At 44.3% G+C, this 12,868-nt stretch overlaps 1 protein-coding gene across 1 annotated transcript in view; it reads left to right on the top strand.

Moving 5' to 3' along the window:
• RET (ret proto-oncogene) overlaps positions 1–12,868 on the top strand; it is a 93,984-nt gene that overhangs the window by 52,706 nt on the left and 28,410 nt on the right. Inside the window, exons 4-9 of the mRNA XM_044300041.1 lie at positions 282–523; positions 1,456–1,657; positions 3,284–3,483; positions 5,425–5,680; positions 6,333–6,458; positions 7,497–7,607. Coding sequence (XP_044155976.1) covers positions 282–523; positions 1,456–1,657; positions 3,284–3,483; positions 5,425–5,680; positions 6,333–6,458; positions 7,497–7,607 — 1,137 coding nt within the window. The remainder of the gene's footprint in view (positions 1–281; positions 524–1,455; positions 1,658–3,283; positions 3,484–5,424; positions 5,681–6,332; positions 6,459–7,496; positions 7,608–12,868) is intronic.

The raw sequence follows: 12,868 nt of genomic DNA, 5'->3' as shown, positions 1-12,868 counted from the left end.
GGATGAAATGGTCTGGTGTATTTTCGGACAAAATGCTAGAATCCATACAGGAAACCTGATGGCCCCCATTATAGTGAGTGAGATATGCTGAGCGTTGGTGTCAATTATACCGGAACAATCAATTGAAATTCATTACAGATATGAGAACATATCCTAAAGTCTGTCCTGTTTTATGTTCTTTTGGCCTCTTACTGATTAACCTTTATAAGATTAGCATTCACAGATCCCTGTTATTTTGGGAAGATCCCAACACATAACTACTCTCTCTTCTTTCTATACAGACCAACAACTCCCTTTCCAGTATAAACCTGCTACATTTGAAATAGTCTTGTCCCGCTCCCTGGACCGAGAAGAGAGGGAGGACTATGATCTAGTAGCTAAATGTTTAGTAAGAAACAGCACCAAAGAGGTGGCGGTGGAGCAGTCATTCCGGATCAAGGTGGATGATGAAGATGACTGCCCTCCTTTCCTTCCAGATGGAACCGATACTGCAGATGTAGTGGTAGAATACGATAGAAAGGAAGTAAGTAAAAAGCTCTCTTAAAGGAACACTCCAGGTAACATTAATAGACTGATGGGGCACAGGGAATCAGTGCTGTAGCCTCTCATCCTTGGCCCTGCCCAAGGCATAACAGTGTAGTAAATGTACCGGGACTGTACCTGTAAAGTAAGTCTCTTTCTGTTTCTGTACCTTTTCGTATGTTTCTTCTTGTTTCCTGCTGTGGATTTCACCTTTTGCACCAAAATCCACACATAACTGTTTCACCACATCTGAACATACCTTAAAAGAGCTTGTCACATAATTAAAAAGCTCTTCCTGAGGTTTTTCAGGATTAGAATATTGATGGCATATCCTTCATCCAGTATTAGTATCAGATTGCTGGGCTGCTGACTCCATCGGTCCCCATCAATCAGATGTTTGCAGGGAACAGAGCAATTGCGCAACTTAGTAGTAGTAGTAGTTATTGCAGCTTAGTCCTGTTTACTTGAATGGGATGAAGCAGCAATACACTGTCTATAGACGGCACTAAGTAGATGACGTGCAGGTAGACTGACCAATGTAAACCATGAAGAGGAGCCAACACTCACAAGAAGCCCACTGATCTGATATTGGTGGTCTAACTTGAGGATAGGCCATCTATAGTTTGATGCCAAAACCCACTCTCTGAGCAGGAATTGGCTCAGTTTATTATACTGTTTGTGCTTTGTCTTACTTATTGTATGCATGTTAGGAAAACGGTGAGTGCAGTAATGCCTATGTTATAGAAAACGTGCTTCTACACCCTAGGTGAGCAGATTACTCTATTTGTATCCATGAAGTGCTTGAACATTTGTTACAGAGAAATTTGATTTCCAGGTGATATTTGGATTTTATCTGTCTAGTGCCAGGAAATAGAATACTTTGTATACTGGAAACATCAAAGACATCTACCTTACTGTTTACTTCCCACACAGGGTACAGTCCTTGGGTCGCTGATGGTTAAAGATCTTGACTTGACACCTGTCTATCCCGTAGACAGTAGTCACAACAGATACACCAATACCATCCTCAACAAAGAAACATTTGTTCTAGAAAAATTTCAAATCAAGCGCGACATCAAAGAGATTACAGAAAGGCGAAATGACAGCATGATTCGAGGAACAATCCATGAATTTAGTAAGGATATGATTATACCATGTCGTACTTTTTACTGCAAACTTCAACCTAAGAAAAATATATTTACTTGCTTTCGAAAGCAATTCAACAATTAGTGATCTACTAGTGATCTAAGTCTACATGCACATGGGAATGTACTCAATGCAGATTTTCTGTGTGGTTTCTATCGTGTTTCCACAATGAATCCATGTCAGGATCCGCAGGTGACACATCTGTTGCAGACTTCTCCCTACACTTTGCAAACAATTTAGGCCTCATGCACACGACCGTAGTTATGGTCCGCATCCAAGCTGCAGTTTTTGCGGCTCGGATGCAGACCTATTCCGCTCCGTTCCGAGGCCACGCAAAAAAAATATAGCATGTCTTATTCTTGTCCGTTTTGCGGACAAGAATAGGCATGTCTACAATGGGCTGCCCGTTCCATTCCGCAAATTGCAGAAGACACACGGGCGGCTTCAGTTTTTGCGGACCGCAAAAAAACTGCACAGTCGTGTGCATGAGGCCTAACGCTGTGAAAATGTTCACATTGTTTCGATATTTATCACATCTGCTTAGCTGATACTGGATTATGCTACAGATTTTCTGGTGCATGTGGCCTAAGGGTTTTCTTTAGCTTCAGTATTCATTGCATTAAAATGAAAAATAGTCCCCAAGGATCTCAGATGCCAGCCCACTATGACCCCTGTGTGTTGATTTCACAAAGTCTCTGACTGTATAGATGGGCATTGCATATTCATAGAACCAGCTATCAGTATGTATAATCACATCCAAACAATAGTAAATATAATCTTATTTATATAGCACTACCATATTCCACAGCAAATCAGAGGGAACATATGGCTATTATTAGAGGTATTGGAGTATGCTGCCCAGTTATGAAATGATACATGCAGAAACCATATTGTCAGTTTTTTAGTTTCATTCTCTCAACAGATACCCAGCATATGTTCCTAGGGATCTACGTATGCATCCTTTTATATGGATAATGCCTGTGGGTAAATCACCGCTGCGGTGACTGGATATGCTCTGTTTATTTTAGGAAATTCTGGGTCATATCCCTATAACTGCCTTAGGCCTCTTTCACACGAGCGGATTAGGTCCGGATGCGTTCAGGTTGCGTTCAGTGAAACTCGCACCATTTTGCAAGCAAGTTCAGTCAGTTTTGTCTGCAATTGCGTTCATTTTTTTTCCACGCGAGTGCAATGCGTTTTGATGCGTTTTTCACGCACGGGATAAAAAACAGAAGGTTTACATACAACATCTCTTAGCAACCATCAGTGAAAAACGTATTGCATCCGCACTTGCTTCCGGATGCAATGTGTTCTTCACTGAAGCCCCATTCACTTCTATGGGGCCAGGGCTGCGTGAAAAACGCAGAATATAGAACATTCTGCATTTTTCACACAACGCAGAACTGATGCGTGAAAAAAAAACGCTCATGTACACAGATCCATTGAAATGAATGGGTCAGGATTTAGTGCGAGTGCTATGCGTTCACGTCACACATTGCAGAAAACTCGCTCATGGGCCTTATTCTTGCACCATAGAAATGCTGTGATAACGGATAGTTTGTGTAGCCGCATATCTCAGCATACAGTATAATATGTCATTGTTTCTTCATGGCAGAGCTTCTTCTGAAACAGAATATTTCCATAAATAGAAATGCATCATATCAAGTCATAGTTTTGGTCAATGACACCGAATATCCTCATCCTGGCAGAGAACTGAGGCTGTACTTCAATGTCACAATCAAGTCTGTCAAAATTCCATTCCCTAATATAACATACCAGTTTACTGTCAACTGTAATGCCAACCGTTATGCCCAGGTAACGTGGTTAACATTTTTTTCCCAAACTTCTGTCTTTTTAAATACATTAGTGAGCAGTCTGCATTATTATATATACATGAAATGTTCAATTAGAAGCTGAGGTATTACATTCCCCAATATTGCCTAAGCCTTTACTTCCCCTTTCTCAGTCATTAGCTATAATTAGAGACTGGTTTTGAGGAACATGCTGCCTGACTTCTGGTTGCCCATGAGTCGCTGTATCCTGGCATTAACATAACACAACACTGTCCCTATGGGAGAGAGTCGCGGGGAGCCTTCAGACTGTCACAAATATTCCAACCCAGTAGGACTGTCTGTGATAGTTGAGGAATGACTTAAGTACACACTATGTATAAAACTAGTATATGCAGAATTCCTAAATGTAAAATGCTCTGAAGGTATCATGCTACAGGAAAATGCATTGAGAACATTGAAATGTCTCCCCTTATCTGTCAGTTAATTTTGTAAACCTGTTATTTAAAGGGGTTGTCTCACTAATGTATTGTGATTTTCCATATTGCCTCCTTTGCTGGCTGGACTCATTTTTCCTTCTCATTATACACTGCTCGTTTCCATGGTTACGACCAGCCTTTAATCCATTAGCTGTGTTTCCACGCTGTAATAGGTAAAGTTGCCGGCGACTTTGGTGGCCAAGACCATAGGAGCTCACATAGGCTGGTGCCGTTTTCTATAGTGTACAAGCATTGCCACCACAGCTAGATTAAAGGGTGGTCGTAACCATGGAAACGAGCAGTGTATAATGTGATGGAAAAATGAATCAAGCCAGCAAAGGAAGCAATATGGACAATCACAATACATTAGTAAGTGTCTTGTATTAACTTTCTCTATATGATAAATGCCATTTGTTGAAGTGAGACAAACCCTTTAAGGCTGCATTACACTGGCCGATATTTCGTCTGACATTACTGCCACTGATTGCCCGATGAACAAGCCTTTGCTTGTTCATCTGGCAATTCTGATTTTTAAAACCTGTATTAGACAGGCAGATCAGCAAGCGATTGTCCTGGCAATCACAGGAGACTGCTGCTACTACATGCAGCGATTTCCTATGTAGCATAGGGGGGAGTGATCACTATGGCATTGCCAGTCCCCATACTGTCTAGCGGTTTGCTGGCGGCAGATCGCTATTAGACAGCACAGTCTTCCACCAGCAAGCACTGATTTTTGAGCTTTCCTAAAAATCAGAATTGCCCGATGAACAAGCATTTGGTCATTCATCTGACAATCTGCAGCAGTATTACACTTCAAGATGATTCTTCATACGAATGCTCTTTAGCAATTATCGGCCGAAATATCGGCCAATGTAATACAGCTTTTAAGCGTGCTTAAAAATCAGCTCTTGCCGGCGGCATATCGTGGTATCTATTAGTGATCTGCTGCCGGCAAGACAGTATGGGGATGAACGAAGGCATAGGTATCGTTCCCCCCCATGCTGCGGAGGAAATCACTGCATGTAATAGCAGCATTTTTTTCCACTATGTAGCAAGCGCTTCCCTCCTGACAATCGCTTGCTGAGCTGCCTTTCTAGTACAGGTTTTAGTCCCTGTGCTATGCGTTATGTTAATACAGTATGTTGGCGCATGCACTGGAAAAGCTCCCGGGCTGGCACATAAAGCAAATGTAGTCATGAGTTGCCCCTCACCTGACGGTCCTTTTAACTCTGCAGGGTTAGTTTGTGGCGGCATATTTTTGTTTCATTCTGTAACTCCTAAAGGTTTTAAAGAAATACAAAAATGTGGCCAATGGGTGATGTCTGCCACTGTCTAGCTATACAATAGCATACATTGTAGCCTTATGTCAGCGATTTCTCCTGATATATACCTCTGTTATACTGCGCTGTTGAAATGGTTACAGAAGAATTCATGTGTGCTCCTACTTACCTGAGATAATGTATCCTGATGTCATCTTTGTGCTCCAGATAGGAAGAGTATGCATTGAAAATTGCTCACTGTTTAAAGGCGTCAACGTGAATTACGTGATTCAGGCTTCAAATACCACACATCCCATTGCCATTCAGAAGGGACCGAGGGATATGTTTGCCATCCTTTATGTTAATGATACTGTGGCTTTGGACAGCCATGAAAGCATGGAGATCCTTCTTACTATTAAAGCCTTCAATGCACAAGTTAAGGAGCCTTCCAAGACACAAGTAACTATCATCATAGAAGGAACCTGTAAGTACCCATATTCCTTTAAATGTGACATATTGGACAATAATTGCGCTGATAATATGCACTGTGTAACACAATCTCTGGAATCAAGATGGGCAATAAAATACAAGAAGGGTGTTTGTGCATTGGAATGGCCTTTTTCTTGAAACTGCTTGTACAGGCAAGAGGCATTCAAGTAACCAAAGTTTCCTTTCTTCATGTATAGCCACAAATATTTACTCTTTAAGAACGATAAAAGGGGTTTCTCCAAGGCTCTACTTATTGATGACCTACCCTGAGAATAGATCACCAGTGTCAGTTCACTGGGGTCATACTCCTGATAGCCCCACCATCTGCTGTTCTCACTATCTTCTGTGCTGGAACCAAGCGCTAGACGTACATATCTCTGTGTAGTGGCCATGCTTGGTTACTGCAGCATTGCGCCCATGTCATGTCTAATAATAAGTCTTGAGTGTAGAAAGATAGCAGATTCAGCAGACTCATACTGTATGCTTGAAAACATCCTGGGACAACTGATCTTGCAGAAACCAAAAAATGCAAGCACTTGATGTTCCCAATAAAAGCTATTTTCTTTATTGGCTAATCTGAGACATTTTGAGTTTAAGCCAACTGTATACATTATTGACCAGGTTCCTCTGTACTTGTTTCCTTCCAGCTATAAAGAATGGAGTGAATAGTTTGTTCTCATGTGCAGAGAACAAAAACAGACAGGAGTGTGAAGAGTCTGATGGATTAGGGTCCCTCACTGGAAAATGTCAATGGAGACAGGGAGATGGTCAAGGTAACACACATCTCCAACTCATAGCCCATACATATCATCAGCTTTGTACAAATGTAAATGTTTACATGAAAATGGCATTCAAAAGGCATCTAAAAAGTTGAGGTATTGGAATATTTTCAGATATAGTTGGTAGACCTCTCATAATACTGGGGGAGCACAATTCTGGTGTGATGGTATAAACTTAGGTGCCTCTACATAACTCCAACAGATCCACCGCCAGCTATAGGGGATATTAAGACTGGAGTCTAAAATGCTGGTCTTAATATCCCCCATAGTTGGCGTTGGATCTGCCGGAGTTATGTACAAGCCCCGGCCTCTACATAACTTCGGCGGATCCACCGCCGCTTCTAAATGTAAGACAGCTTTCTAGCTGTCTTACATTTAGACCATTTTCTGTGCCTAAACCAGGCAATGAAAATGATGAATGAGATGGGCCTGCTGGCCCATCTGCTTCCCCGCCCACGCCATGCCCACATTTTTAGACCTGGTGCAAGCGGGGAAAGTTGCAGATTTCAGAGCAAAGGACCTTTGCACAGCAATCTGCACCAGAAATACGCCTCATATAGATGTATTTCTGGTTAGTAAACGACCCCCTTAGATTACACAGTCTGAACATCCAACATCAGTCACTGTGATTTTAACACTGTCTATATATTAGACATAGTAAATCTGCCCGAAGGACTGGAAACCAAAAATAATTTTGAAGTAGGTCTAGTGTGTGCGTGTAAGTAGTCAGTCGAGATTGCTGCCAATTGCATACCCAGCCAGTCCTTTACAGCAAGGCTGCCCACAGGCACTGTCTCTTGTGCCTACTCTCTCTCTCTCTCTCCAAACATTCTGTTATAAGTCATTAACAAGACATACACCATAAGGATGTTCAGCTGATCTAATATTTCCTAGTAAGAAATGACAAAAAAGAATGCCAATGAAGTTCCTCTGTTCATATTAGCATATTTACAATGTGTAGACTATTGGATAAGGAACACCATAAAGGGGATTGTCTGTGCTCCACTCAGTTTTTCTCCTTCTTTTTTAAAGGAATCACTAGAAACTATTCTACTTGTACACCAAGTATCTTTACCTGTCCTGATGGGATTTGTGATGCTGTGGAGGGAAAAGATCCTGCAATCTGTCCCCAAGACTGCACAAGTGTGTATTCTCTACTTTAAATACTTACTCAAATCAAGCGAAAAATCAAATGTACCCTTTGTCTGATTGAACAGCCATTATGAGCCTCCAGTTTGATGTACAAAGTGGAGGCAAAAGATATCAAAATAGTCCCATCGCCATTGTATCTCCTTTTCTGGCGGTAGAATGGGGCAGGAGGGCAAATGCTGGTTAATGACATCATCAACTGTGCCTACCCAATCCATTCATATAGACTGTGTTGATATTTACTGTGCGTATCGGCTCTTAGTATACCACTTCTCCCATATTACCTCTGGAGGGAAGCAGTAGTTTGAAAGTCACAGCAACATGTGAGCTCCTATAGAGTACGCAAAGAGGTATCTCTCAAGGAAGAGAACTATCTAGCGCCATCTTGCGGAAGCGGCTCTCTATGAGTCAAAATCCGATTTCTTTAACAAGCCATGGGATTATGAACAGGGAAAATGCCATGCCAGATATCCAACCATAGACAGCTGTTTTGGGGCGATTGCCCCTTGTCAGTACAGAGGGGATCAGACATAATCTTCAAAAGGAATGTAGCATATGGAGTTATCATGTGTAGCCATGGGCTGCATAATTGTAATAATCTTCATTATAACATCTGTGCCATCTCAGAACAGCAAGGACAGCCCAATGTCCATGCTGTCCATTGTGTGTGAATGATAAAGGCTGCATTCACATGGTTATTATACCCATACCTCCCTCAGTGCCAATGATCACCATAGAGCCTTTGGAGGTTCAGGTTTTCGCAACCATAATACAAACCTTTGGTGGACTGCTAAATTGGTTCTAATTGTAATGTCAGCAATTACTGAGTTTTTGAATAATATTCACTTTTTAAAGGGGTATTGCAGGATTTTGATATTGATGGCCACCAATATCAAATCAGCAGGGGTCGACTACACCGTACCCCCACTGGTCAGCTATTTCAGAGTAGCACCAGTGCGACACAGCTATGTCCACTGTGTAGTAGATGGAGCTGGTAAGTGCAGTGCTGCTGCAGTTTACTTCAGTTGGAGCAGTGCTGCAGTCACCAGCTCCGTCCACTACACAATGGACATAACTGTGTACTTCTGGTGCAAACTTCCAGCGTCAGAGATACTCTGAAACAGTGGGGGGTGTTGGACCTCTGAAGATCAAGTATTAATGCCGATCATAGTCCATTAATATTAACTAGAGATGAGCGAATCGAAGTTGACGAAGAATAATTCAAGAACCTCTGCAATTCCAGCAAACCATTCTCTTTATTGGGGTGCAAGTGCTGTGTGATACAGCCATTAATAGGGTGTATTACTGGGAAATATTTCTACACCTTATTAGCCCTTGTGCGGTGCAGTTATGTTCTAAAGCCTTTTAATGGCTTGTGCAACGGGCGCCTCCCCCTAGGGACCTTTATATATAAAACGCGTCCCAGATGTAGGAATGCCGAATGGTATAGTGCGGCCTAAAATGTCTCTTGGAGTGTGTCATGGTGCTCCTACCTGGATACGGCTGGACCCCAGGCTTTGGCTCCGAAGCAATAAATAGGGGAAATAATTGAGGGATTTGAAAGAAAGATTGAGTCCAGACCTTGTATGTAGTTGAACAGCAGCGTTACTTGAATAAATGTTCATCAGAAACAATGTTCAAGCTTTGTCTTGGTCCCAGCAGACTTTAGCATTAACTGGCAGGCTTCTTCAATAACTCTGCTTGCTTTCTCTCCCTCTGCTGTACTGACAGGCTTGCTTAATATTGTTACTTCTGGATGCTGCTCTTCTCTCTTTGGAATTTTACTCCTGGCTCCTGGGGCTTCGAGCTTTGGCCAACATGACCAGCAGAGCTTAAGGTGCTCTGGCTGGTGTGGGCACTTCCAGCAGAGACATGCCCCTGCACACCTTTCCCCTAGCAAGGGGTAAGCTAGACTAACTAGAAACTGGTCCCCACCCTTCCTGCAGGAAGTGGTACTAGCCCACTCCCCTTCAGAGGGGGGTTTAGAATGTATTAGAAAGCTCCATTCTACCTAAGTACAGCTCTGCCGTGTTTGTTCCAGGCACATTACATATGAACAATTGCATATCAAGATTAGGAATGCACATTGTGGAGGACCTGGAAAGACATACATAAGATTACATTATATCAGCCCATTAGAGATAGTAGCAGGGTGCAGTAGTGGTAACACCACTCTGGGGTGTTAGACTTGTATTAGTGGGAAAAAAATTACAGCCCTTTTTGGCGTGTATTAGTGGCAAAAAAAAAGGATTTGCCATTCAGCGGTGCAGTTATATGTTCTAAAGCCTTTTTTGGCGTGTATAAGTGGGGGGAAAAGGGCTTATTAGCCGTTGTGTGGTGAAGTGAGAAAATTACAGCCTTTTTAGTCGTGTATTAGTGGCAAGAAAAAAAGTTTTGCCGTTCAGCTGTGCAGTTATATGTTCTAAAGCCTTTTTTGGCGTGTATAAGTGGGGAAAAAAAGGGCTTATTAGCCATTGTGTGATAAAGTGAGAAAATTACAGCTCTTTTTGGCGTGTATTAGTGGCAAAAAAAAAATATTATTTGCCGTTCAGTGGTGCAGTTATATATTCTAAAGCCTTTTTTGGCATGTATTAGTGGCAAAAAAGTATTATTTGCCGTTGTGTGGGGAAGTGACAAAATTACTGCCTTTTTTGGGGTGTATTAACTTCTTTTTTATGTCAGACAGAGAAGTGACAGGCCCTGCACATGGGAGGGGCAGAGGCCTAAATGCTTCTGGCGCAGGCACAGGTCGCAGCAGAGTAAGGGGGCGTAGCAGCAGGGGTCACTTCGAGAGGCCTGAGCTCCTGGTGTCATCTAGCGGTCGTGTCTTGACCAACAACCCAGCAGTTTTTTGAATGGTTGACTCGGTCATCCACTTCATCCCAAGTGACATCAGACACCCCCAGCCAAGAGTTGGTGGGTTCGTCAGACACAACCGTTAGTTGGCATGGCAGGTAGGCCCTGTGCCCTCACCTGTCCTCAACCTGCCTCTCTCCCTTTCTGTTCTCTCAGCCAGAGAAGTATTATATGCTGTGGGCTCAGCTCCACTATACAGCGAGGACGAGCTACTAGAGGAAAGTCAGCAGCTACTGCCCAGCCAAAATCTGGTGGAGACATCCGCCGCTTCCTCCGGTAGGCGGGCAAGTAGTGATGAGGAGAGTGGCGTGGGAGCTGGTGTTGCGAGCGGTCAGGCTCCTGGATCAGAGACCATCGAGGATGACATCAGTGACGTGCAGACAGTACTCGATGATGATGTAGCCGAATGCAATTGGGGGCCGGGTGACGAAGGGCCTTCATCATAATCGGGAAAAGAAGGTGGAGGCTTGCCCGTGAGCCAGCAAGTCGGTAGCATGGCAGTGTGGCAGCAGTGGGAGGTCAGGAGCCATACGTGCCCGGGGTAGATCTCCCGCTTCGCAGGAGCCTATCTTCTCAGAAAGCAGTGGTTCACGGAGGCAGCTGCGGAGTCAGTGTGGAGTGTTGGGAGTAAAATCACGTAGTCGGCGGTATGGCACTTTTTTGTTAGGCCACCGGAGGAGGTGAACACGGCCATTTGCTGAATCTGTGGGCAGAAGGTGAAGCATGGCCATGGTGCCAATGTTGGCACTATGGCCCTGCGTCAATATATGCAACATCACCACCATAAAGTGGCCTGGGAGAACCATGGTTCCAATGTTGTGGTCCAGCTGGCCTCAGCAACCGCTGCATCACCCAGTGGCACTCACCCGATTTCAGGCAGTTAGGGCTCCACCACCTCAGCTGAAGGGAGCTGTCTGTCATTCCCATCATCTACCATTCCTGATGCTCCTGCTCCTTGCCCTCCTACTCCTCGTCAGTCATTCTGTCAGCAATCGATCACCAAATCTATTGCCAAGAGACAACAGTATGCGTGCACTCATCCAATGGCGCAGAAGCTGAACATGCTCCTGGCAAAGTTGCTGGTGCTGCAGTCCCTCCCTTTTCAAGTGGTGGACTCTATACCTTTCAGAGAACTTATCGCTTGTGGAGAGTCCCAAGCCTTCATTTCTTTGCCAAAAAGGCAGTACCAGCCGCACAAATATGTAGAACAGAAGGTGGGCCAGTCCTTGAGCCTGTCGATGTCTGCCAAAGTGCATGTGAAGCTGTAACTACAGTCAAGGACAATATATGTCCTTTACGGCCCACTGGGTAAATGTGTTTCCTGGCCAGCCAAACCAGCAACTTGGCAAACTTGACACTGCTTCCACCTCCACGTTCTCATGCCATTGGTCCTGCGACAATGTCCGTCTCTGCCTTCTCATCCACCACCGTGTCATCAGCCTCCACTGTAGGGACGATTTACAGTGCTCCTAAAGCATACCACATGTGCAGGGCACGGCGGTGTCTTGCTGTTCTACACCTCGTTTGCCTGTGAGAACAGAGTCGCACAGGGGAGGAACTGCTCCGTGTCCTTCAGCAAGAAATCAAATCCTCGCTTTCTCCATGACAACTCAAAATCGTAACCATGGTGACCGACAACGGGAAGAACATGGTGTCTGCGCTGCATCAAGGAGGGCTGAGCCATTCGCCCTGCATGGCGCACGTGTTCAAACTGGTTCTCAAGCGGTTCGTGAAGTCTTCAACCCATCTGCAAGACATCCTAAAAATGGCCAGGAAACGTTGCATGCACTTCAGCCACTCGTACACCGCCAAGCACACCCACCAGAACGGCATCCACCAACATAGGCTGATATGAGATGTTTCCACCCGTTGATATTCCACCCTCCCTATGTTGGACCGACTATACGAACAGAGAAAGTCCATAAACCATTTCTTGATGATAAGTGGACAGGAGTACTTCCCTGGGTAACTTCGATTTCAGCCAGTGGCAGCTTATGCCTGACACCTGCCGTTTGCTCAGACCCTTTGAGGATGCCACGTTATTAGTCAGTCTCCAGGACTAAAATCTGGCTGGTCAGGGGACTGGAGAGATGGTGCCTACATCTCACGGCCACATGAGCCCTGTGGGGGCTGAACTGGAGGAGGGGGACATTAGAGCACAAGTGATGTGTAGCGAAATGGGTGTTTTTACTACACAGGTGACACAAGAGGAGGAGCAGGAGCAGCCGGAGGAGCAAGAGGGAGATGAGGAAGATGAGACAGATGACCCAGGCACACCGTGGCAGTATGCAGTGGAGATGGAGGCAGAGAGTCCCTCCGAGTCACTTGCGCAAATGGCCCGCTGCATGCTCACTTGCTTGGGTAGTGACAGCTGAATTGTCACCATTCGGCAGAGGGAT

This window comes from Bufo gargarizans, chromosome 6 (assembly GCF_014858855.1).
Source record: "Bufo gargarizans isolate SCDJY-AF-19 chromosome 6, ASM1485885v1, whole genome shotgun sequence".
NCBI lineage: Eukaryota > Metazoa > Chordata > Amphibia > Anura > Bufonidae > Bufo > Bufo gargarizans.
This window is presented reverse-complemented; position numbering and strand designations above follow the sequence as displayed.